This window comes from Aspergillus bombycis, assembly GCF_001792695.1.
Source record: "Aspergillus bombycis strain NRRL26010 chromosome Unknown contig00212, whole genome shotgun sequence".
Taxonomy (NCBI): Eukaryota; Fungi; Ascomycota; class Eurotiomycetes; order Eurotiales; family Aspergillaceae; genus Aspergillus; species Aspergillus bombycis.
Window position 1 is genome coordinate 1075 of NW_019170214.1, and position 23716 is coordinate 24790.

At 46.3% G+C, this 23716-nt stretch overlaps 7 protein-coding genes across 7 annotated transcripts; 6 read left to right on the forward strand and 1 right to left on the reverse strand.

Annotated features, from left to right (window-relative positions):
- Positions 1-200: 200 nt before the first annotated feature.
- On the forward strand, positions 201-2080 carry ABOM_012139 (chromo domain-containing protein; the record flags this gene model as incomplete). The annotated part of the gene is made up of 3 exons (XM_022539267.1): positions 201-558; positions 623-799; positions 858-2080. The coding sequence occupies 3 exons, from the start codon at positions 201-203 to the stop codon at positions 2078-2080; spliced, it is 1758 nt and encodes a 585-aa protein (XP_022383111.1).
- Positions 2081-4121: 2041 nt separating this feature from the next.
- Positions 4122-4674, forward strand: ABOM_012140 (3CxxC-type zinc finger protein; the record flags this gene model as incomplete). Its single annotated transcript, XM_022539268.1, has 2 exons — positions 4122-4615; positions 4662-4674. 2 exons carry the CDS (start codon positions 4122-4124, stop codon positions 4672-4674), a joined length of 507 nt encoding a protein of 168 aa, XP_022383106.1.
- A 3860-nt stretch (positions 4675-8534) lies between these two features.
- ABOM_012141 (aminoglycoside phosphotransferase family protein) lies at positions 8535-9650 on the forward strand (the record flags this gene model as incomplete). The annotated part of the gene is made up of 2 exons (XM_022539269.1): positions 8535-8537; positions 8811-9650. The coding sequence occupies 2 exons, from the start codon at positions 8535-8537 to the stop codon at positions 9648-9650; spliced, it is 843 nt and encodes a 280-aa protein (XP_022383105.1).
- A 2628-nt stretch (positions 9651-12278) lies between these two features.
- On the reverse strand, positions 12279-13351 carry ABOM_012142 (uncharacterized protein; the record flags this gene model as incomplete). The annotated part of the gene is made up of 3 exons (XM_022539270.1): positions 12279-12508; positions 12560-12652; positions 12706-13351. 3 exons carry the CDS (start codon positions 13349-13351, stop codon positions 12279-12281), a joined length of 969 nt encoding a protein of 322 aa, XP_022383108.1.
- A 602-nt stretch (positions 13352-13953) lies between these two features.
- ABOM_012143 (uncharacterized protein) lies at positions 13954-14484 on the forward strand (the record flags this gene model as incomplete). Its single annotated transcript, XM_022539271.1, has 1 exon — positions 13954-14484. The coding sequence occupies one exon, from the start codon at positions 13954-13956 to the stop codon at positions 14482-14484; it is 531 nt and encodes a 176-aa protein (XP_022383107.1).
- A 284-nt stretch (positions 14485-14768) lies between these two features.
- On the forward strand, positions 14769-15351 carry ABOM_012144 (uncharacterized protein; the record flags this gene model as incomplete). The annotated part of the gene is made up of 2 exons (XM_022539272.1): positions 14769-15117; positions 15215-15351. 2 exons carry the CDS (start codon positions 14769-14771, stop codon positions 15349-15351), a joined length of 486 nt encoding a protein of 161 aa, XP_022383110.1.
- Positions 15352-18901: 3550 nt separating this feature from the next.
- ABOM_012145 (AAA family ATPase) lies at positions 18902-20490 on the forward strand (the record flags this gene model as incomplete). The annotated part of the gene is made up of 2 exons (XM_022539273.1): positions 18902-19550; positions 19610-20490. 2 exons carry the CDS (start codon positions 18902-18904, stop codon positions 20488-20490), a joined length of 1530 nt encoding a protein of 509 aa, XP_022383109.1.
- Positions 20491-23716: the final 3226 nt, after the last annotated feature.

The following is a 23716-nucleotide window of genomic DNA, read 5'->3' on the forward strand; positions in this document are numbered from 1 at the left end:
GGTCGAATTTTGGACTGTATTGGAATTCGAGGGATCCTCCACGGATCTGCCGGAGGTTCCATTGGTCGTCTCGAGACCTTCAGCCCTGCTATAAAGCTGGCTCTCTCCTTCTTTGTGCCGAAAGCTGGAGCGAACTATCGACCATCGTCTCTTTAATCACTTCCCATTGCTCTGCCAAGTCTATCCTCCATCCCTCCATGATGACCCAGCCAGCGCCACAAAGGGCTTTGGTAGATCTGGACAATATCGAGTTCTACCGGCCCCAGCCCTTAAAATCACAACGGTCAGAATCGGCTCTTCTTATCCCGCCAATTCTGGCACCCCTCTCTATCCCCCCAGGTGCGACTGCGCGCAAAACCCTCCCTGGCGACGATGGCACCCTGCCTTTTGACCATCCTTGTGGGCGGGATTCTTTACGCAGTCCTGCATCGCTCAATACATTTGATGTCGAGTTAGACAAGTGCACCAACGCAGCATCGCCGGCGACAAGTTCCAATACGGTCAACGAGCTCACGCAGGGACAAACTGGCAACGAGACCCTTGATGCCTCTAGTCTCTGTACGTCACGAGTTTGGAGATCGGTATTCTGTATTTGGTCGTTTTGCTAACGTTCGCACTGCAGCCCTGGCTTCGTCTCCCCTGGCTTCGTCTCCCCCTCTCTCCGGCCTCCCAAAAACAACATATCTGCCTGGCCCCTTTGGAAGTACAACAAGTCGAGAGGGGATTGAAGTCTCTACAGAACCCGACAGTCATTTATGCTCTCCATCTCCGGACTTACAGGAGCGGGATCGGCCTCGAGGTAAGGGCTTTCGCTAAGCACTCCCCCTTTTGTACAACATTCTGATAAATTCTCACAGACATACAGCCTTGCGGCTCACATGACGAGCCCAGCGTAAGCCACGGGCGCTGTTTGAATATTCCGCACCACGATAACCACAGCATAAGTATGTGCGGGACTCCCCCGTCCACCCATATAGCACAGACACAGAACGATGTAGCCAGCAAGCCTCTCGGGGAGCGAGAAAACGATCGGGTTGCTTTGGGCGATGGCCCACTGCAGCTGAAGGAAAACATCTTAATGCCAGCCTTGAGTCAGGGGGACCCCCTTCTAAACGATCAACGACTGCCTTCGATCGGTGTGGTAGGCTCTGGCCCAGAAAACCAACGCCATTCAGACTCAGGTAGTTCCCTTTCCGCGGAGTCAAAGAAAGCATCAGTTCGTCAGAGAAGTCCGATGCCTCGTCGCCAGGTAGCAGGTGTTACCCCCAGTCCAGAACTCCCATCCACAATCACAAAGCCGCCCCGGCGAAAGTCCTTCGAAGTTGCCCATGCACGAATTGTTGGAGGGAGAAATCGACCACGCCGCAACTGCCAACCGGACGTTGATGTTGTTCAGCGTGACCGCCATCCTGACTGCTCTGACCAGGAAGAGAGCCCGCGTCTCACGAAGAGACGTAAACGTGCAATTCGACCTGTGGGAACATTGACCAACCGTACATCTTCTGGACCTTCCGGGAAGTTGCGACATAGCTCAGCGTCCGCGCAGTCAGCAAAGTCTTACGGCAGTCAAGATATTTTTGGGCATGCCATCCTTACTGTCGAGACTCACGCGTTGGGGACCTCGTATTTTTTCTCTTTCGAGCCAAACTCACCAAATGAGCTCAACGCACCGCAATTTCAGTTCGCTCATGACGAGCCGCGCCGCCTGACGGCCCCTTCATCCACGCGCGGGTCGAAAAATATTCCAAGATCAAAGAAGGGAAGATGTCCCTCGAGAAACAATATCCACACACCAGTGATATTCAACCCCATCGAAGAGCGAGAATGGGAAGTGGAGCAAATCTTGGCGTCACGGATCTGGAGAGGAAAGCTGCAATATCAGGCTCAGTGGAAAGGATGTGATTTTGATCCGACCTGGTATCCAGCACGCGGGTTCAAGGGTGCTCCGTATAAGATTCAGAACTTCCACGGAGTGTTTCCAGATCAACCTGGCCCCCCCAAAAGGTTGACAGAATGGCTAGAAGGTTGGGAGGCAGGACGAGAACTTGAGGATGTCCCAGATGATGATCTTCCCGAGTAGCATGTACCGTTGGATACTATAAATTATAGTTTAGACCCTACTATACTTTGAACGCGCCTCGGAAAGCAGTGGAAGCATCCGCGCTGCTTCCCGCGACGATGAGTACACTTTACGTCACTCCGCGCTCAGTTTATGTCATCGTCCTTAGAAGTCCGCCTGCAGCTTGTTTCGTTTCTGTTTGAAGCGGCGCTAGGTTGCTGCATGCATGATTTTGAACCTGATTCCCAAATTACTACTGCTACTGCGTTAGAGGAGGTCGATGCGTGCAACGAGGACGAATGAGAGATGGAGGAGATTGTGGCTTCACGCGTGCTCCATGACAAGCTCCAGTGCCAGGTGCAATGGCAAGGCTGTGAATCTGACACAGCCCGGTATACTGCGCACGGATTCAAGGTTGCTCCATGCAAAATCCGAACGTTCCATGAAACGTTCCCAGACCAACCTGGATCCCCGAAACGACTAAAGGGATGGACACAAAGCTGGGAGTTCGGGACAGGAGCGCCCGGATATTCCCGACGATGATTTACCTAGTTAGCATGTGCCATCCCAAATATCACAGAATGCCAGTCTCTTCTGCTGTTCGTTCAACGGACAAAAGCTCATTTGGAATGTTAGCGCAGCTAGCCCTCTGCGCCTTACCTTATTCTACCCGTATTGATAAAATAGAAAGCCCTAATCGATGCACGGGCGAGTATAAACCAGACTAGGTTTGGCGATATTCCTTACTCAGAATGTAACAGTACTCTAAGCACACGTTTCACCGCACCCATACTTGTCATTCCACTCATTGTCGGGGTTAATCCGCTGTACAGTCCATTCCCGGCCCATAGTTGCTAAACTTCCGGATCCAAGGTATCTCTGAGTGGCGAAAAACTATACTGATTTCCCAGGCATTTCTTCCATCTGTATTAGCCGATTGCAAAGATAGCTCAATTCAGTTGTACAGGTAACGTATCTTGATAGGCTGTGAAATTACCTACCCTAGCTTTGGTCGTGGAGAACGAGATCTTTTGCAAGACTGCCAAAATCTTTTCAAAATAAGTTATGCTTCCAGTACTCCAGTATACAGAAGTTCAAGGATTATCTTCTACAAGAGGAAACTCACACCATGCTAAGAAAAACTTATTGTCTCTGTAATTCTATAGAGAGGCCCGAGCGATCCCACAAGGTGTCAGGAAGGATACGTCTGACACTTCAGAGGTCCAGTCAGCCCAATGCAGTGACAACCTGTGATTACCACTTCCGGCATAGCGGATAAGCTCCACGAAGTCTGCACTAGTACTAAACAGGCAGGCTTCGATAGGAATCTGCGGAATTAACAATCCCAGCACTGCTGATGTCTACTATTGGGCAGCTACACTTTCCAGATTCATGGAAATGTGTGTGTACGATATAATTAGCAAGCCATTGTTACTCTGCTCAGGCCTCAACCAATCGTGATTGGGTGGGGAATGGTGGTTGTGTGATCAATCGATGGTCTGCATTTCATGTTTTGTTAGCATGCTTACTGCTCTTCAGGAAGGCCCTGTCTTCGTGGATCATGACGGGTGCGGGGAATAGTGACAGTCGCTGCGGAGCGCTGCAGTGGACCGTCTGGAGGATCGCCCGGAGGCTTGCCCCCTTCACTGCGGTTTTCAGTATTCACTCCACCCCTCCGTGGTGTGCCAACACTCAGGACAGCATTGGCACGGTAGTTTGAGAAAAATGATGGGGAAGAATGGGAAGTGGAGGAGATCGTGGCCTGCCGAGTCTCCCGCGGAAGCTTCAATATCAGTTGCGATGGAAAGGATGCGACCCTGACCAAACCTGGTATTCCGCACACTGCTTCAAGGGTGTTCCTACGCGTTACACCACATGAAACATATCTACCAATCAACTCGTGATGTGGCTGCGATGTGTTGTCCTCAGGAGGTACAGCTGCTGCCTTTAAGCGGGGTAACCCTTCTCCTAGACAAGTGTTCACAAGCCTAAGGCCAAATTCTGGATTCTTAACGCATGCTTCTGACATCTTAAATCCCACTATCTGGCACCCAGATTCAAAATGCCACGCAAGGAACGCAAAGCTGCGAAATTGTGGTCGCTCCACCCAAAGCTTCATGACGACGTAGCACAGTTGTTAAACGAAGAAGGGCTTCAACTAGACTTCCTCAACGCCGATGATGAGGAAACCAACATTGAGGAACGGGACACGAACGTTATGGGCCGATTCATATGCCGAAACAGCGGATGTCACTCCAGCGGTTGGTCCAGCAAAAAGATCGCGATTACAATTCGCATGTACCCCCGCCAGCTATATAATGCGCGAGTGTATCACCAGCGATGCAAAAACTGCAGAGCCGTTGGTCGGCTAGTCCTGGATCAGGGGTGCTATGCAGAAAGAGTGACATACTGGCTCAAAAAATGGAATGGTATTGAAGTAGAGAAACCCAGATTTTCTGGTCAGAGCAGAGGTCCGCATGATAGTGAACTGTGTGAGGGATGTAAAGCTGGCCATTGTCCCAACTCGAATGAGGATTTAGCATTAGTACTGGCTAGGTAAGTTCCGTACCAGGATTTCTTATACACTAACCAACCATCCTAGATTGTCTATCTGAGCATTGCGGCTGAGGTGATAAGTTATACCATGCTAGTACCTCGAGACAATGGATTGTCTATTAGTATGGTTTTAGGGTCTCCGAAAATCCGATCGTTCTGTTGTCGGGGCAATTTTCAGAGCGCGAGATGTGAAATAGTGCAGTGCGAATTAGCGTCCCAATGAATGCCATTGTATAATACCTTTAGAAACATGAGATTCGTAGTTTGCAGATGAAAGACACGCGTTCGAATGGACATGTTAGCCACAAGATTTATCAGCGAACTCATTCTGAGTAATGCGAATAAATTAGTGCTTCAGGTCTCTGAATATCGGTGTGGATTTCTGCGGGGGATCGCCCGTGGTACTGCCTTTCACTGTGGCTTTCTTACCCGCCCAATCCCTCCATTGTCTCCAATTTAGGTTAACGTACAAGACATTCTAATATGGGAGTTTACTTGCCTATCCTGAGCAAATCAGTTCTGCGCTGGTAAAGACTTCGTGATATAAATGAAAGGTCAATCGGCCAATATTAAATTCATCTTTCCAACTCGAAATTAAACTATACTACATTAGTATATTATTAAGGGCCTCTCATTGACCCTACGTTCACACAATTTGTTTTACGACCATTTAGTTATGGGCTCCTTGGGGCATCTCTACTACATTAGGAGGCGCAGTTCAAGAGAAGTGGGCATTGTTTTTGATCCAAAAAAAAAAAGAAAAGGCTTTCCATAGATAGACAAGAAGGCTAAGCTGTTTGTGAACTAGATTACCTCATGTATATATGCCCTGATGGGAAACTCTAAAAGTGAATCTCCCGCTTGAATGCGAACAAGAATGATTAATTATAGGAAGGATACTTTAACGATATATTAGGCGAGAAGCAGATCATGACATGTCGTAGCCGACCGGGCAATGCTGCAGCCCTGTGGAAACACCATAAAAACAACGAGGTAGCTTTCTCCTCCTATAGAACATGGCAATCTCGCGACATACCGGGCATTTCAACGATGTCCAAATGAACTCCTGGACGTGGTTCGACACTTGCTTAACTAACCGGCACAGTGCCTGCATGATACATAGGGACTTTTTTCCCGAAAGACCAGGAAGAATACAACTCTAATATGGCAGGATGAGCTTTTCTTGAACGCTATCCGAATACGTTATACGCTTGGACCCGGCTTACTAAGTCGTCCTGATTCAGGGCCACTCTCCTAATCTACATTGATTTGGTGGAAGGCTTGACGAGGGTCTTTGTCATACCAACTCTGCGTGACGAGTAATTGTTTCAGCGAGTGTCGCCACAGCCGTAAGTGAGATAATCATTGGAGCCAAAAGAAATGAAAAGGACAGGGTCGCTGTCTTGAAGAGAGATGGGGATCTGGGGCCAGTCCGAAGCAGGCCTCAACGAATCGTGATTGGGGTGGGGACATACTGGTTGTGTGATCCACCGACCCCTTCGTGGTCTCCGTTTCGCGTTAGCCTGTTTTCTGCCTTGGACGGGGGCCTCACTCCGTGGATCATGACGGGCGGGGAATAGTGACAGTCGCTGAGGAGCGCTGAGGGTCGCCCGGAGGCTTGTTCCATGGTCCCTTCACTGCGGGTTTTGTATCCACTCAGGCCCTCATAGTCTCCATTTCAAGTTAGCGTGTCCAATGGCATTGCCGTATTGGGTTTACTGTCTCTTCTTTGATCAATGAATCCGCCCAGAGGAGTAGTGGCGCAGCTTTGTCCAATCAAAAACAGAGAGACCTATTTGTTACCGAGCGTATTGACGATATCTTCGAATTATGTTTCAGCTTTCTCCCAAAGTACTTTACTCAGAGCAATTTCCATAATCACTGATCTTCAGTCTTTCAGTTTGACTACAATCAATGAAATAGACAATACATCGGTAAGCTCCTGTGCTCTGCTGGATAGAGTGCATCGTCGTGTTGTTATACGTGACTACAAAATCCCTATTTACAAGGCAAGGTCACCTATATCCCTTGCTCTCGGCTCTGGACAGCTGCACAGAGGGTGAGTCATTTGTCCTTAGTCCATAACAGTTGTTCGAGTCGGTGGTCAACCTTCAGACTAGTGTTACTCCCCCTGTCGTAGTAGAATGTCAGAAAGCAGTGTCGTTCACAATATTGAGTGCGAATATAGCAAGTATGAGCAAAGTTTATTTGATAATCAGGACCACCACAGGCCGCGAAATGGAAGGTGTCAGTCATAGTAGAAACAACGTGCGAGTAGTGAATTAAGGAGCAACTATATTCGACGGTACTTATAAACTTATATCTACAGGCGGCCACGGCACATGGTTAGTACTGACAGGTAATACTCAATCCCAGCGAAATCCGTGACGACTAATGCGGTGCCATTCCTCCTTGGGTACAAGGTAAGCTATTTCCCTTCTCAATGCGGCCTGATCCTCCCTGTTAAAGAATGACTGTGTGCACACTCTGATATATGGACTTGACCTTGTTCATGCGAGATAGAGTGATTTAGAATACTTGCGAATGAGTTCAAAGCCATAAATTGATGGATTACCTTTCTAACAGCAAGTAGAAACGCAACAAAAAAGAACAAGAAACTGGGGAAAAGAAGACACAGAAAATAACACAGCATATAAAACGAATCTTCAACGGTATTGTGGATCTGAACATTAGTTGGGCTCGGGTCCGAGATCCCCAAATTGGCCAGAATGCGTAAGATGCTGCCTTGCTCGCATTTGTTTCTTGCAAGATAGATGACTTGATGACCCAAGGAACAACAAAGTAGACATCTGCCTGCTGACATCCGCACTAGTAGTAAGCTCCCCGGTCGAGTTCGAGAGGTGTCTGATCTGGCCACAGCTTACGAACCCCGTTCTTTGCAGCTGTAACTTGTGCCGTGTCCGTGATAAGCCGATGCTGGTGTAGCAGATTGATCTGATCCGTCGTCCAAAATCTGCAACCAACTCCGTTTGAATCGAATTCGTATTTGTGTCGTCCATTCTCGATCAGCAAATCGTAAAAATGTCTGACCTTCAGGCCGGGGACGACTCCGAGAAGAAATTGTGCTTGAGCATCCTTGGACACAGTATATGACAGCTCAGAGATGATTACATAGGCTTTGGAGCCTCCAGGGAGAATGGTGCTTGGCACGGAGTAGCTAGGCTGGCAATCGATTCTGACAGAGCTTCGGTCGGATGTCAAGAGGTAGAGACACCAATGATTTGTGTTGGCCTTTTTGCTGTGCGGCACAGCAATCAGAGACTGCACTGGTGACTCCAGAATCTGGGCCTGGCGGTGCTTTGGTATAAAATTGAGGGGCTGAAAGTTTGCCATTCTTCAAACCATGTGTCGGAGAGTCCTGGCACACGTTAAATTCTTCAATGCATAACACCACAACAACATGGACACATACCTAAGCGGTAAAAGGTGGAATAAGAAGTTCAAGGAAAAGCGAGGAGAATCTGTTTCGCGTAAGTTTATCAAAGGATGGGCTTGGAGCAGTGAATGGGTGCCCTTAAATATTATCGGGTTCTAAACAGCCTAAGTGCCTCGCTGTCTATCGTCATGATGGATTGTTTCAGAACTCGCCGTGCACATGATAGATGAAAGCCTGGGAAGCCGAATTGCTATAATTAGAGGTTGAAAGTTGAGGCCAGCGCGTAGAGGGACTAATCATTGACAGAAATGCGATCAACCTTTCATTATGTGTGCCGCCCAAGGGAATCCAGCAAGAGAGGGGAGCCAATGGAAGTCAAATGTTCATCTAAATCTAAAACGATCTGCTCTTATCTCAACCGACGTCCTCTAGGTGAAGCCAGCGACTGCTGAGACAAGACTGGTCAGCCGGAACCCACCTGAGCGCTAACTAGGCGCTTGATCCACCTATCAATCTCCCTTCATGGTCTGTTGCGCTCCTTGGCAATGACTAAGCCCAACCATGATAACAATGGAATCAACAATGTTAAAGTTTCGTACATTCAGCTTACCTACCTTTTTTTTCCCTTGCCGTCTTGGAATGGTACCTCGATACGAACCCAGCTTTTTCCCTTCTCACGGACCCTTACACAAAATAACCGAAGAATTAGGAATATGGAAGGACCCTTACGCCCATTCACCGATGTATTGACTCCCTTAATTCTTCCGGTGGTGAATATTGCACTAACAATCTCGACAGCCGGCCAGTAAGGCCTCGGACAGGGCATTCCCGCTGGATGATAAGGACATCAATTGCGTCTCCGATGAATCTCTCATCGACCTCTTCAAGTCTTCTCCGATCCTTTACGATTTCGGCCAAACGACGGTGGTGCGATTGTCTAAGAATCTCGTTTTAAAAGGCGGCGGCAATGTGCTGCCTTGCGAGGCAAAGGTCCTTCAACTAGTCGCATCAAAGTCCAATATTCGAGCTCCTCGTGTCCATCGGTCTCTCCACTTCATGGACGATACGAAATATTTTGGCACCATGGGATATATTGTGATGGATTATATCGACGGCGAGCCGCTTGATGGCTGCTGGAGAGATCTCAGTGATGAACAAAAGATGGATGTCGCGAAGCAGACGGCCCAGATGATCATTGAAATGCAGTCCATCAGGCTGTTGGAGCCAGGCCCGATCGGCGGGGGCCCATGTCGCGGTCGCTTCTTCACGCACTACAGCGCCGGGCCTTTCAAGGACGTGGCCGAATTCGAGGGCTGGTTCAACCACAAGCTGGACATCTGTAAAACATACAAGCACGCATCGTCAGACCTTCCGCCCTTCAAGTTCACCGAGTTTGTTCTCACCCACCAGGACATCAGTCCGCGGAACCTTATTCTGGACCGAAACGGCCTTGTGTGGCTCGTGGACTGGGCAGATGCGGGTTCGTATCCCCCGGCCTTCGAAATGGCAGCTCTATGCTCTCAGTCTCAGTTCATCGACTTTAATGACATGGTGCTGTCATTACTCTCGCGATACCCTTTGGAAGAACAGCAATTAGATTCCATTGGATACGCCCTTTCAACAGCTGCACTGGCTTGATTATTCCTGGATGGACGCCGCCTTAAACATACCCAGTCGTCCTCAGCTTGGCGATTCTCGCTCGAACCACATTTTCACTACGACGGAAGGCAGGTTAATGCAATGGGTTATGATATGGCCTCAAGGCTAACACTACTTGAGATGCAGCGTACTGCTCTCAAAAACCCGTTGTTCAGACACCCATCAAGTGGATACAACCAACCAGGGCAGAAGAACGATCTCAACGCAACAGATGTACACAACAGTCCACGACCACTGCGCAGATCTACATGTCCTAAACCCGACCTTCGGTTATTCCGCCTTGACTCGCATCGTCGCTCACTCCAGTAGCCTCAGAAATAGTGCTAAGAATTAGTTTGTTGGAAGCATCAGAATGAATCATGGATATGAGTTGGGAAGTATCCTCTCGGTCAGCACGGCGTAGAAGATGTAAGAATCGTTCTAGAATATTTGTATTATCTCATAGTTATGGTATCTCGCACAGTCCTTGGTATCCAACATATTCTACGCTCTCCCGTGGGCAATCGTGTGTCGGGTCGGCCTCAACCCGAATACTGCGTAGACGTACCATCCATATAACCAAGTATTTGGGCGTAGTCTAGTGCTTTCCTTTATCGAGATCTTAGTCGTTCGTTCGATTTGGGCGCGGGGGCTGATGAATAGGAAGTAGATGCTTAACGCGCTTTGCTTCTCTATCCAGTTAGAAAGAGAGGCAAGGGGTGGGGGAGGGGGTTATTGTGGCGGTTTACTGGAGAAGGGCAGAGCAATAATCCTGTCGACATTACCGGCGGGTTGTAGAGGACAAGTGTATTCGAGCCTCTGGTTCCAGTCATCATCAGCAATGAACCAAAAATGGCCTCATTCTGTGAGATACCCTCGCATGGGAATTTTTCCGAATTTCTCGATGCGTTGGGGTATATGCTCGATACTCTTGGAAATTATCTTGCCATTCTCAGGAGCTAATATCCCCGTTCCTAGGAAAATGGGGGTTATTCGTGGGAGTCCTAAGACCCCTGGAACCATGGTGTTAGTTCTCGGGAGCAGCGGGGCTACCTCAGCACCTCCTCTAAGCTGTCATTCACTTCACGTAAGGTAGGTAGGACTCATGAGTTTTGATTTGATCACCGATGTATACGATATGTGAGGTTAAGAGCATATATTCCACTTCATTAGATGAAATGGACCGCATTGACCCATACGTTGCGTCTTTACGTGGGAGTCCAACCAATCATCTCCACTATAGCAGTTCATTATTATTGGTTGAATACTATTCATTTCTCCACATTAAGGCCATGAGGATCTGGAAACATCCAAAGTCGAACTGACCTGTGGCTCTCAGCAGCTGGCGCCTGACCGATGCAAGACTGGCAACTTAAGTGGCTGGGCCTAACGTCTACTAGCCTTCCCTCGTGACATCCTGTTTCATTTTAATCAACTGTTAATTAGAGCACTTGACGGCCAGACTTGCGAAAGGAAGGGCAATGCAGATCAGCTAAACTTGGGTTGATTAGAAAACAAACCTAACTCCAGACGCTCGTCTGGAGCACCGGAAGTATCCATTCCCTATTACTAGACCCGCATCTCACGTGATTTAGAAATTCTAGTTTCTCTTTTACCAAGGTGAGAGAGCAGCTATGCTTCGCCAACAAGACTCTACAAAGATTATAGCCGGGAAAAAGAATAGACACGGGACTTCATTGCTTAGGATTTTATACTCTAGATACTCTAATTTTTCTTGGCCAACAATCTATATTGAAGGTCTCAGCATGAGATCCCAAACAATATGTTCTCTTGTTTCCGGAACCTATCCCAAGCCCCACTATATCACATGACAAATTCGGAGAACCACTCATGAGATTCACGCCCAACAACATCGAAATGCCTGACGCATGATGTGTCCACAGATGAAGAGGACAATACCAAAAAGTAAGTATTCGGAGGTAAACTATCCTTTTATCTCTTGCAAGCTGGTGTATACTCGTATCCATATATATCGAGCTTTTGGGAAGAAAAACCATATAACTCGATTTTTTGTCTTTACTTTCCGCGAGAGGACGCTCTTTTAGGATCTGGCCTTGATTTTCACTTTCCTGCCCTCTATTTTCTCTCGATATTCGCAAGAGCGCCAGCTATACGCCGTCCCTTTCTTGCTTAAGTGATGCGATAGGTAACATCTAGTGTGCTACTTGTTAATCTGAAGTTTGTTTGATCTGACTATCTACAGTGGACTATGGCGGCCAAATTGTATTACACACCCATACCGGAAGACATTGCGGATGACAATAACAAGTTAGTAACGGAGGCTATGAATAACGTTCGTTATCAATACTTCCCGTTTCCGTTACCCGAATCAGCTAATCGCAGTTCAGTTTGGAAGTGATTTTGAAGCGTCAAAGATAGATATCGAAGATACCTGGACAGCCTATACTATCAGACTTTTCGAGGCATCTCCCAAAAAACAGTTGGTAATATTCCGCCCACCTCCGTCGTCCAGATTCTTCAATTGTATCAGGGTCCGAAGTCCACAAAACGCGGTTGAATGGGAGATAATGCGGAAGAGTGGTTTATACATGGGGCTCATACCAGTTGACTGTCAGTTTGAGGCGATGCTGGTTGAAGTGAAGCTTATCACGCAGAGAGGGGGTTCGAATTGAAGATCACAGGCAAAGTGGACTCGTAGCCGAATCGGACAGCGTCTTCACGGGGTATAGATATAACCACTGTTGCAACGCGGTCTTCGATAGGAATCGTAAGGATAATGCTATGGCGAGATGTTGATGGAGGATAGAGTTTCAGGAGTCCATCCAACCTGGAAGGTGGAACGAGGAATGCCATTTCGATGACTTCTTGGGCAGGCCCTGTTGAATGTAAGAATGGATGTTTGATACAAAAGACTGAAACCTACTGACCGTGAACTTCAGGGACGCCATACGACCTTGGCTCAGTCTGCTGTATTACAGATTGGTCTTCCCTTCGAGCATCTTCTGCACTTCTATTCACCGCTAGCAAACAAATGTTGTTAGTTGATAATTCAGCGTACATGGCATCCACTCACATATCAAGAAATTCTTGAATTCCGGCGAATCTTGGAGTGGTTGCTCAGCTGCTAGTGTATCCAACACTTCGTATACTTGAGCAGGCCATCGATGTGGATGGTCCGAATCCAGAAATTCAACAACGAAGTCGAAAGTGCTCTTCGATAAATGGTTCGAATCCCAAACACTGGGAATAAAAGCAGCGGCCCATGTGATTGTCCCATCTGGCGTTAGGTTTCGAATTCTTTCAGATCGCTCGCGAGTTAACTTCTTCCTTTGGCGGACTGGCGGGTTGTCTAGTTTTGATTCCTCTGGGGGTCTGAAGAATAACTGTATATTTCTAATGAATGTGGTTTTATTTCTCAACTTGCCGGTGGCCCATAACTCTGATTTCATGGATTCGGCATGTGACAAAAGCTTTTGCCCTTCTAGAATGACAGTATGCTTTCTCCTCTTCACTAGTTCTTTTACCTCTCCAGCAAAGCTAGACGCAATTTTAGCAAGCTCCTGACTTGCTGCTTCTAAAGAGCTATATTGATCGAAATCGAGTTGCAGTCTTCCATGCTTCGCAATCTCTATCATCGAGTTGATCTCGACGATGAGACCCTGGCAACGACTAGCGCTGATGGTTGCCTGATATGGTGATTTGACATGTGGCGGCTCCATATTGCTTATAATGCTTGAGATCTTGAAGACGGGTGACCTAAGTGGGGTGGTAGGTGAAGTTCTGTGAAATTGAGAGGAGAAGTTAATGAAGGAAATTGGACTAGTTGGCAGAACAATGGGAGTTGGGTTATTTGTGATTTTAACCCAAGTTGTATCCGGTTCTTGAGTGCCCTTGAAAGTTAAATAATGGGGACACGTCACATGTCGGGTGATCTGGATCAAACCAGAACCAGAACGTCCAATCACACTTCTGTTCTGACATATGCGGAAGAATCGGTTCCATTTTCCTATCTGGCCGAAACTGCCAATCACGTTAGATTTTCATGAATTCAAATTTAGTAGTAAGTTGGGTGGTTATAAATTACAACCCAATTTGGAGCTTTTTCATCATCTTCACGTACTTGTCTGACTCTCGCCGGAAACTGTCGTTTTCCACACATCGATTCTGCTATTCTATTATTTTCTCGATGTTATGCCAGCAACATAGTATTACATCTAAATATACCGTCTTAAAACGAATCGATGGGCCGACTGATCTAGGCAAGGCAGTAAACAGGCCTCATGAAGTTATAAATAGAGCCTCTGGTTTATGTAGTTTAACCATGCATGGTATTCATAGTTTTGGTTTCTATACCACTATCTGCACCTACCAAGCCTTCTCATTTCTGCATACTCTCACCTGTGCGTGCCAAATACCAATGGATTGTTTTGCCAGCATAATTGCCTTTTGCAGTGGTATTAAATGCCGCTTAGTGTCAAATAGATGCGACGTCCAGGAGGGAGAGGTCTGGAACACATCTGCATCTGGGGCACATCATCTAACAACAGTTCAGGTCTTAATCTTCGTGGGCGCCGAGAGAGGACCGGACGACCTGGTGGTGACATTTCATCGCAACCATTTCCAGGACCGCCTTCCATGGAATGAGTTCAAGTCGCTTGGGCCACCAGCTGCAACTGCAGTTGTCAAAGCTGGGTGGAAATTTGTGGCCTTAGAACAGATAGCGGAGTCAATACGCGCAAGGCGGTTCGACGAGAAGGAACTGGATAACCTTCGAAATGAGGCCAGGGACGAGCGCAAGCGCATTTCCATTCGCAAACCTTCGGATCCAGTTAGTGTTTTCGAAATAGACTAGGCCGGAGTATTGGATGGCCAATTGCTCTAAGCCACTAGCGATAGTAGCCATGCATGTATAGATGCAGCCGATCACTGTACGTAGTATTCGTAAGTAGGTAATGAATACGGTACCTGTCTATTCGATATAACAGACGGCACATAAGTACTAGGAGGTGTTGGCAGGTGTGATTGTCAATAGCCCGATGTGTGCAGCATAAATCCGATAGAAGTTACTTAAGTCGTGGAAGTGCCAACTCAAAAGAAGGTCATATTGACCGGCCGCTGGTCTTCTTTGAATCCAACATGGCTAGCTTGCAAAGGCAACTCGATACTCTCCTTAAAATTGTTAAACAAACATCAAAAAGGTTCATTTGTCCCGAATGTCTTCAAGGCTTCCCGCGCTCCGAAGTATTATACTGCCATTTTCGAAAGCAGAAGGACAACATCCATCAGGGTCTCGACATGAGAAACACGGACTATAAAACATTCTTATTGTGCTATCAAAAGGCCCTCAAGGCCTCCATCCCTGCAGAAAAGCTGCCGCAAGGTCCACAATGCTTTGCGCTCGCATATATTGTTGAGCATTATGAGGAAGATGCTGAGACGCATCAACATTTAATTCCGAATTCAGCCTCTCATAACCAAACAGCCAGTGAGTGATTCTTTATGAATGTGGTTGATGCCCAAACAGAATTGATGTCACGTTCTAACGCATGTATCCATTGTGCAAGTGTGGTCTCATCAAGCAGATTCACTCTTTGATGCAGGTCCATCTTCCTCGGCTCTGCCTTCCGATTACCTACCGCAAGGCGCGATACTTGACGAAAGTACGGTGTGGAACAACTGGGGAAACGTCAGTCCAGGATTTGAAGATGGTTTCAACTGAAATAAAGTCAATCGGGATTGCGGTTGCCGCTCCTTGTTCTAATCTATCTTGGCCGGTGGATGGATGCGTTTTCCTTTTCTTTTAGTGATTATAACATTTCGTATGTATATATTCAGACACTAGTTTATGAATGAGCATAACTCGTGCGGACTTCCACCTTGTTGCTCAACGGTCTATTGGGGGCATGCTCAATTCTTTCCTCACACAGTGATAAGTGTAAAACAAGAAGTAGAAAAGTAAGGAACGATCACACTTGACCCTGACTGAAAAGAATCTTGAAGCACTCTGATTGGCTTTGCCGGGAGGAGAATACATCGTTTCATTGGACAGTTTCAGGTGGAGTCAGTGCATTTCTGCTTGGCTTACGAGCCATACCACAGAATTAATTCTATAACCTGCTCGTATCTGAATGGTTCGTGACTGCTGTACCCTGTTTGCTTCATATGGTGCTTAAAATGCTGATTATGTCTGACCTGGAGAGAAAGCTCAAAACACTTAGAAAGGTCATTGTACAAAGAAGCAAGACAATATTATTCGGACTGTCGACGAAGCTTGTTGATAAAAATCACTATATTGGAACATTCACTCTTCTGTGGACGTACAAACAAACTCTAACACCCCCCCCCCAAAAAAAGCTTCTCTCGAGCCGCTTACACTGCACTTCTGGTAAACGGGTTTGGCTCGACTGGTCATACGAGCATTGCATTCAGCAAATCTACCTGGGTTGGCGGCCAGACTACCTTGTCTGCACGGAGCATTCTCTTGATAACATATCACCCATGATTGTTGTTGGGCAGTCTATCGGACGAAAAAATACAGAATATGAGACCAAATGCGTGCTCAAGAAAGCTTATCAGCCTGACAAACTTGGCTTCGAAATCCTCCAATGTTTCTTTCCGCGTGTGGGGGTCGTTGTATCGTTTCCAGAGCGTCTTGCACAGCTGCTCACAATCGTATGTTGGTGGCGAGAAGAAAATCAGGAGCTCTCGAGATGGCGGCGGTGCGTTTGGACCATAGAAGGATCCATCAAAGTGCCAAGTAAGGAGAGCCAACTTAAGAAGGCCGTTGTAGCTGAGCTTTTCTGTTAAAGTCTCGGCATAGTTATGGAGCAGTTCGTTGTTTGCCAGGCGATCTAGGTATTTCTGCCTATACCCGCTTCTCTGGAGGTCCTGGCAAGTATCTAAGAGATCCAAGGCATCGCGATTGAGCCTATACCGTAGGCGGTTGCAGTCAGCCGCCATCATACTTAAGCACCGTACCTGCAATGCCTTCACTGCTGTCTGGGCTGGAAGGCGGAGAATGGATTCGGGCAGGGGAGCAGCGTTGCAGAGAATAGAGTGAGGCATGGGGACAACGTTGCGAGCCTTTGATGTATAACATTTTAGTAAGGATCATAAACAATCATGGTTAGGAAACAAACCATGGCTTTCATCAATTGTTCGGATGGCGAAGAACACTTCAGAGAGCGACCTCGTTAATGACTTGGTGTTAAAAAATATTCTCATATTTCCCAGAGTCTACAACATCACATAGCCCTTAAGTAGATCAGTCCTCCGTTCGCATGCAATCCTGGCATAGGAACCAAAGGAATGAAAACCTTGTTACTCTTACCTACATAGTACATACTTCCGTATTTGCGGAGACCCCCTGGACTCTCCATTCGGCCCCACTTTGCACATTTCTTGGTGTATTGAAAATCTAGGTAATGGAATATGATGCAAAGTATGCTTCTAGATCACGAGCGCTGGTTGCCTCGCATCTCCTAGCTGCGTATCATTGAAGAGCGGTCGGACACGCGCTAAGTTCGGGATAGGTACCACAGAATATTGATCATCATTGGCTAGAGACAGACACAGGGAATGAGCTGGTGTACGAGTCTGGCGAAATCCTCTTCTGATGTAGACCTGCACAGTCCGCCAAAACTAATTGGTTGGAACAGGACTTCGCTAGTTGTTTGATCCCTTTTGGGAAAAGGAAGGGTAGGGCACAGTTGCTTCTAATAAATAAATATTGGCTTGTTATAACAGAATAGAGATTCCAGTAATCCTCTGATAACACCATCTCAATTAGTGTGCCCGAAACGATCCTCATTACCACCAACCTATCTAACAGGCCTTTTCGCACGATGTGGGACATGATTACCATTTCCTGCATTTTCTGTTTTTGCATTCTATATTATATTCTTTCAATGTGTGGAATATTTAGCGGCCAAGCTCTCGAACTCTGGAGTCAGCATGGGTAAGACTCACTCTTCTTAGCATATGCTCATTTTCTTCCTGGACAAAAATCAATTAACAGTATCATAGACAAATCGCCTGGCAGTCACCGGTGTGACAAGCGGAGGTGTAAGACGGAGCTGAACCGAGTTCTGTGGCAACCATTGAAGAGCCAAGTTGCCTTAATACCAGAGGGTTTAAAGGCATACGGGGAATGATAGCAATGCAAGCCTGAATGACAAGAGGGAGGAACGCCGAGAGAGCGACACTTGAATAGAAAAACTCCCGCTGTCAGTGTGACTGCGTGGAAGGGCAAATGAGTGGGAAAGATGGAATAAAAAAAATCGGGTATGCGGATGTAGCATGATCCAATTATCGAAAAGCCATGAGAAGCGTATGTATTGAGGTATCTGCCAACCAAAAATAAGTACTTTTTCATCCGACCTAAGAAATGACAATCCCTGTATTGCTGAAAATATAATCGTACCATAAAGGAACTATCTGCTTGCGTAGACTATCGATTTAGCAGGACCCAGTCTAGACGTATTTTGGTGTTTTGAAAGTTAACTGTAAAACGGTATAGTCAACAATATGTCCCATAGATAGGCAACGCTGATCCTTTCTCGTTTCCACGAGTCGCCTACAACTGCAAGCCATGGGAAATTGCATGAAGACATAACCAAACTCAAACCCACAAGCAATTCCCTCAGCACTAGTTAGAACATACCTCGGATAGTCTGTTAGAGTTACATCAGCTATTGATGCACCATTGTCCACCTGAGATTATTCTGTCGCAGCTGGGAGCGCGGCACGGACTCCTTCCCTTTTTGTACTTTCTTTCTTTTTCTCCCCACCCAATGACGCCACACCAGCGAAAGACGCGCAGTCAATGTACTGTCAGATTCCTAGATCAGGAAATTACCTCGCCGGGCTGTCTCCGACACGTGCACTGGGCGTGCCTCGTATTACCAAAATCAGGGAGGTTGTTTGACCCGGGGTAGATTGTATAAAGAGGGCTAGAGATTTCCCCCAAGGACGAGTACTAAATCCATCAAATTCAAGTTCAAATGACTTCCGGCATCAACTCCACGAGTCTGCCCTCTGGCATGCTGCCATCAGTGATCGAGGATTTGATTCCAGGCTTTGGTTTCTTTTCTCATTTGGTTTCTCTCTTTTTCGATATCGATATCTCATCTCACCTACGTATCTCTGCGGCAGTCCTGGCCTTTTCGTCCTTCGCTCTCCCAGCATGTTGGAACCGAATTATTTTTCTCTTCCTATATTTTGCAACGTCGACTGAGATATGGAGCCATAACAAATTGTATCCGAGCGCCATGCGCTGGATATCCCTCCAACCAGCTTTGAATCGGGCACGTCAGCTGGTAGCAGGTACAAGGACAAGCCTGTCCACACCATGGGATGGCGACGATGGCAAGGCCGATGATGAGAAAGACGTTCCCATGGATAACCAATCATTTAGTCAGAACCCAAGGGAATTTTGGCTTAAAAGAAAATGTCGTCATCATCTCGGTACACTCCGGTGTACACCTTCGCAGGATAAAATACATTTTTTCACGTACAAAGGCTCTTGGGTTGCATTGTATCGTCAGCCGTATAAGGAAACAGGGAGCCCCTGGTTTGCGAATATGGAGAGACTTCATTTTTATGCAGTGCCGTGGAAAAGACACGTTCTCGATGATCTCATGGATGAGATTCATAAGACCCCTGTTAACGGAGATCCCAAACAAGTCGCTGTGTACGAGGGGTTCAAGGCGGGGTCCAGTTCCCAATGGATGCAAGTGGCATCTAAACAGCCCCGATTCTTATCGACTGTGGTCCTGGATCAAGATAAGAAGAGGCGTGTTGTTGAAGATCTCCGGGAATTTCTAGACCCCAGCACCAAGAGCTGGTACGAGTCCCGCGGCTCCCGTATCGACGAGGCTATCTCATTCATGGTCCGCCGGGTACTGGTAAGTCAAGCCTGTCACTAGCACTTGCCAGCTTTTCGTATTTGGACATATACGCGCTCAGCCTGAGTGCAGTTGGCCCTGATGAGACCATCTTGGCTACTTTGTTCCGAGACCTACCAAAACATTGCATTGTTCTCCTGGAAGACATCGACGAAGCCGGCATCAAGAAGCGCAGCAGCGATAGCCCCCCGAGCGGAAAGCCAGATCACAGTGGAGTCGACCGTATCCAGTGGTCAGCTGGGAGTGTCACCCTTTCCGCCGTCTTGAACGCTACTGACGGCGTAGCAGCGCAAGAGAATCGCGTTTTGATCATGACCACCAACCACCCCGAGCGGCTGGATCCCGCTCTCTTACGGCCAGGGCGTGTGGACATGAAAATCAACATGGGTCCAGTCCAATGGCAAGAAGCTCGGCAGATTTTTCTCATGGTTTATTTGCAACCTACCGACACTCATTTTATGGAGATCACACCATTATCCATACCAGCCAACCCTGATTGGAGGCTGGAAGATATTGATAACTTATCCACTGCGTTCGCCAGCGAAATCCCTTCGGGCCGGTTCACAGCTGCGGAGTTACAGAGATATCTTTTGCAGTACAAGCATGATCCTTCTGCCGCAGTGCGCAACGTGAAGCGGTTATTATTCGGTCTTGAGTGCGACACGGACCTATCGGCGTTTCGCATCACAGAATCGTCTCATCAACTTAGATTCCACGACACCGCCTGCTGTATCAGAGTTAGTGCCCATATATTCTTGTGGGACTTGCCAGAACCTTGTATCCTTCTTATTCAGCGCGCTCTTTGCGATAGCAAACCTGGATTTTGGGAGGTACCCGCTGGGAGTTGCGAAGAACAGGACAAAACACCGCGAGATGCCCTAGAGCGAGAGGTTCGGGAAGAGACTGGCCTGCAGCTATCCCGAGTCATTGACGCCCTCCCGATTCAGACCTGAACGCGATCTAAGGAAGGCGAACAGCACGAATGGGTTGGCCTTCCATACATCATTGGGGTGTCCGAGCTCGAACCTTCCATATCCCACGAAAATAGGCAAGGTGGGTCAGGGCAGCCACTAAAATGGAAGGACGTAATACAACTGAATCCTAAGGAGCACCAAGATTTTGCATGGGCAACAGAGGATGAGGTGCGACGCGACAAGTATGAAATGTTTGGAAACCACAAGGAGACTATCCTTGAGGCTTTTGCAACAGTGACACAGAACTGCTCAGTCTAAGTCCAGTGTTGGCGGATGGGGTGCAGGTATGGTATGGTGCTGGAAGATGAGGCTGGGTAGTTTGAATGATGGAAGCCACGGGAAAAAGGTGTAAACTCAACAAGCTTAGGATCAATTGCAGCTTTCGGGAGAGGCTTCATGAATGTATTAGAAGAGGGGCTCAGCCGAGAAAGAAGCAACAAAAGCCAATACAAGCTGTCTGGGTCAATGAACTTCCGTATTTAGTCTCTCCACATGACATTATCACGTGGATAACTCTCCATTCCGTGGCAGGGTCTATCTTTTGACCCTTCCAAACAAACCTTTCGGTTTCCTTCCATCCTGGTGGCCAGGCTGTACTTAAGCCTACTCCCACGACAATCATCAAACTGGCCCACAAACACCGACTGAACTATTCAGGGTATCCAACTACCAGTGGTAATGAGTGGTATCAAACCGAACTGCAACTCGCGGTGTTATATGTATAATTCTATTGGGCATTATTTAATTTTGTTTATTTAATTCGTTGGGACGTTCTGGTTATCTTGTGGGAACGCCAGGAGCAAAATGTGCCGGACTCGATCTGGAAACATGTTAAAACTTTGGTCTGGGGGTTCTTCCCTCTCTCAACTGTATATATATCGGTTGATAACGTATTGGGTAAACGAGTGGGCCATGTAGTCCAGCGGGCCAACTTGTATTCCATATAAAATGGCACATTTACAAGTCAATTATCTCAATAACCAGAACTAGTAGTTATGTGATACTCAATATAAGTATATATATAGTGAGTTTAAATATCATATATTTTAATATATTTTTAATACATTTTTCTAAAGCTCTAAATATAAATATAGATAAATTACACAAAATACATCGTAATTAATGTTATTTAATGTAATATTTAATACAGAGCTCTGTCTACCTAATATATATATTTATAGTGATAAAATAGTTAATATACTAGATAAACGATTCGTTGAGTACCTTCCGCTCAGGAATCGGCCATCGTTATCCTATCGTTATTCTGCCTTGTGTGTCCGCCTTCGATTAAGGTGCGCTAGACAAGGGTCTGTAACACTTTTATGTCCCCCAAATTAGTGAGATAAAGGTACAGATGCGGAATAATGATATTTATATACTAAAACACAAAAGTGTCTTTTTTTCCGGGAAAAGAAAGCGCGTTGTAACACATTTTTTGCCAAAAAATATTACGAGAAAGTGGAGGATAGAAAGGATTTTGGCCATATTTTGCTAAATTACGATGTGGCCGACACCGACAATTGGATAGTGATTAAGGAGCCAACAAAGGAACAGACGGAAGATTCAGTTGTTCCTAAAAGCATATGAATACTGCCAGAAGTGCGACGCAGATTTTTCTTTGACGATTCGATTGAGGCATAGCGGCGAGATTGTCTTCTTTGATTCCGATGGGTCCTGGCCTCCGTCAAAAGAGCAGCTGGTAAGTGGATCCATTAATCCTGTCAGATGTCTAGATTCTAACCAACTTAGGCACCGTACTATCCAAGGCCCAAACAGGTCACATCGCAGGAAATTGCGGCTCGATATAAGTCATAAGCATTTAACATAAATATCCATACTAGAACAGAGAGTTATGTGGCAGTATTACCCCATAGCTAGGCTCTTGGGCTCCGGTGATGATGGTTGTGGGCATCTACAAGGGATGTATCTAGAATATAGCGCCTCCACCAATCATTGTCTAGGATATAAAACATTTCTAGGCTACGGTGTTTCACATAAGCAACAACCTCATTTCAGAAAGTTGAGCGTTGCTTAGCTTGCTCATCATCAATTGGCATTCATTGTCCTCTTTTCTAAATTTAGATCTTGATTTCTTTATATAAAGATCGTTAATTTAATGGTTGGCAAACTGTAGATTGAGAAGCAGAGGATATATCATAGTTCAACCTTACCTTAAAACTCAACAATCCTCTCTCGACACAGACCAGTTACACTGATACTCATGTTTAAGGTCTTAGGGATGGAATCGAATAATATCATGAAACCGAAACTGCAGCCTCAAGTACTTGTTCCTACCTTGAAGCAACTAAAGGAAAAGAGGGACCAACGTAAGCGAGAAAAACAAGCTGCCCTCATTGATGCTAATTTGAGATCTAGAAAATATGTGCTCTTTCTACAGGAAGTTCCAAAGATCAAGACTAGCCACTGCCGCGCATGGGATTGTATGCCTAGGAGGAGCACCAGGAATCTAATATTCCGGTTTTATTATCGATCCACCTTTCTCTTACGTCTTACATGCTTATATTATGGTTCATAAAGCCTGTATACGAGTATGTAACGATTGAATTAGACATTGTGCTAACCTGCCTTTTCCCATCCATCTTGTTATCACGGCACAGGTCAACTATTTATTAGAATGTCGATGTTTTAAAGATCTACTACTCCACATATAACGTCACGAGCTTGTTTGGCGCCTATTTCTTCCAGCCAACTTTCAACATCAGGCTTATAATGCTTCCATTGTTCCTCCTGAACAATGTATTTATTCTGAAAGAGTGTAATATCCACCTTGACATGGCCGATATTGTCCTTTTTATAATTGGCCTTTGTCATTTTCTCGGAAAGATTGTAAAGGATGGTTCGAACAGCTGTATAGATGTCAGTATTTTTAGAATAAGTTCTTATGGTACTTAAGGTTTGGCTTATATATATCTACAGAATCCTGTTTCTTATTGAACTTTTTAATCAAAAGTATAAATAAGAAAGTCTTTCGTATCTCAATACTTTCTGAATTTGTAATGAGATCTGAAAGTCCTTGGAATGTTTTTTCCAGAGATCGCGATATGTCTGTTGGAATAATGATTGCTCCCAGTACTTTCTTAAGGAGCTCCAGATAGAACTTGCTTTTTTTAGTATCCAAGTAATAGGTCTGCGACTGTCCTGAGGCAGCGAGTATCCTATATAGAAATATCAGTATCTTTTTTTT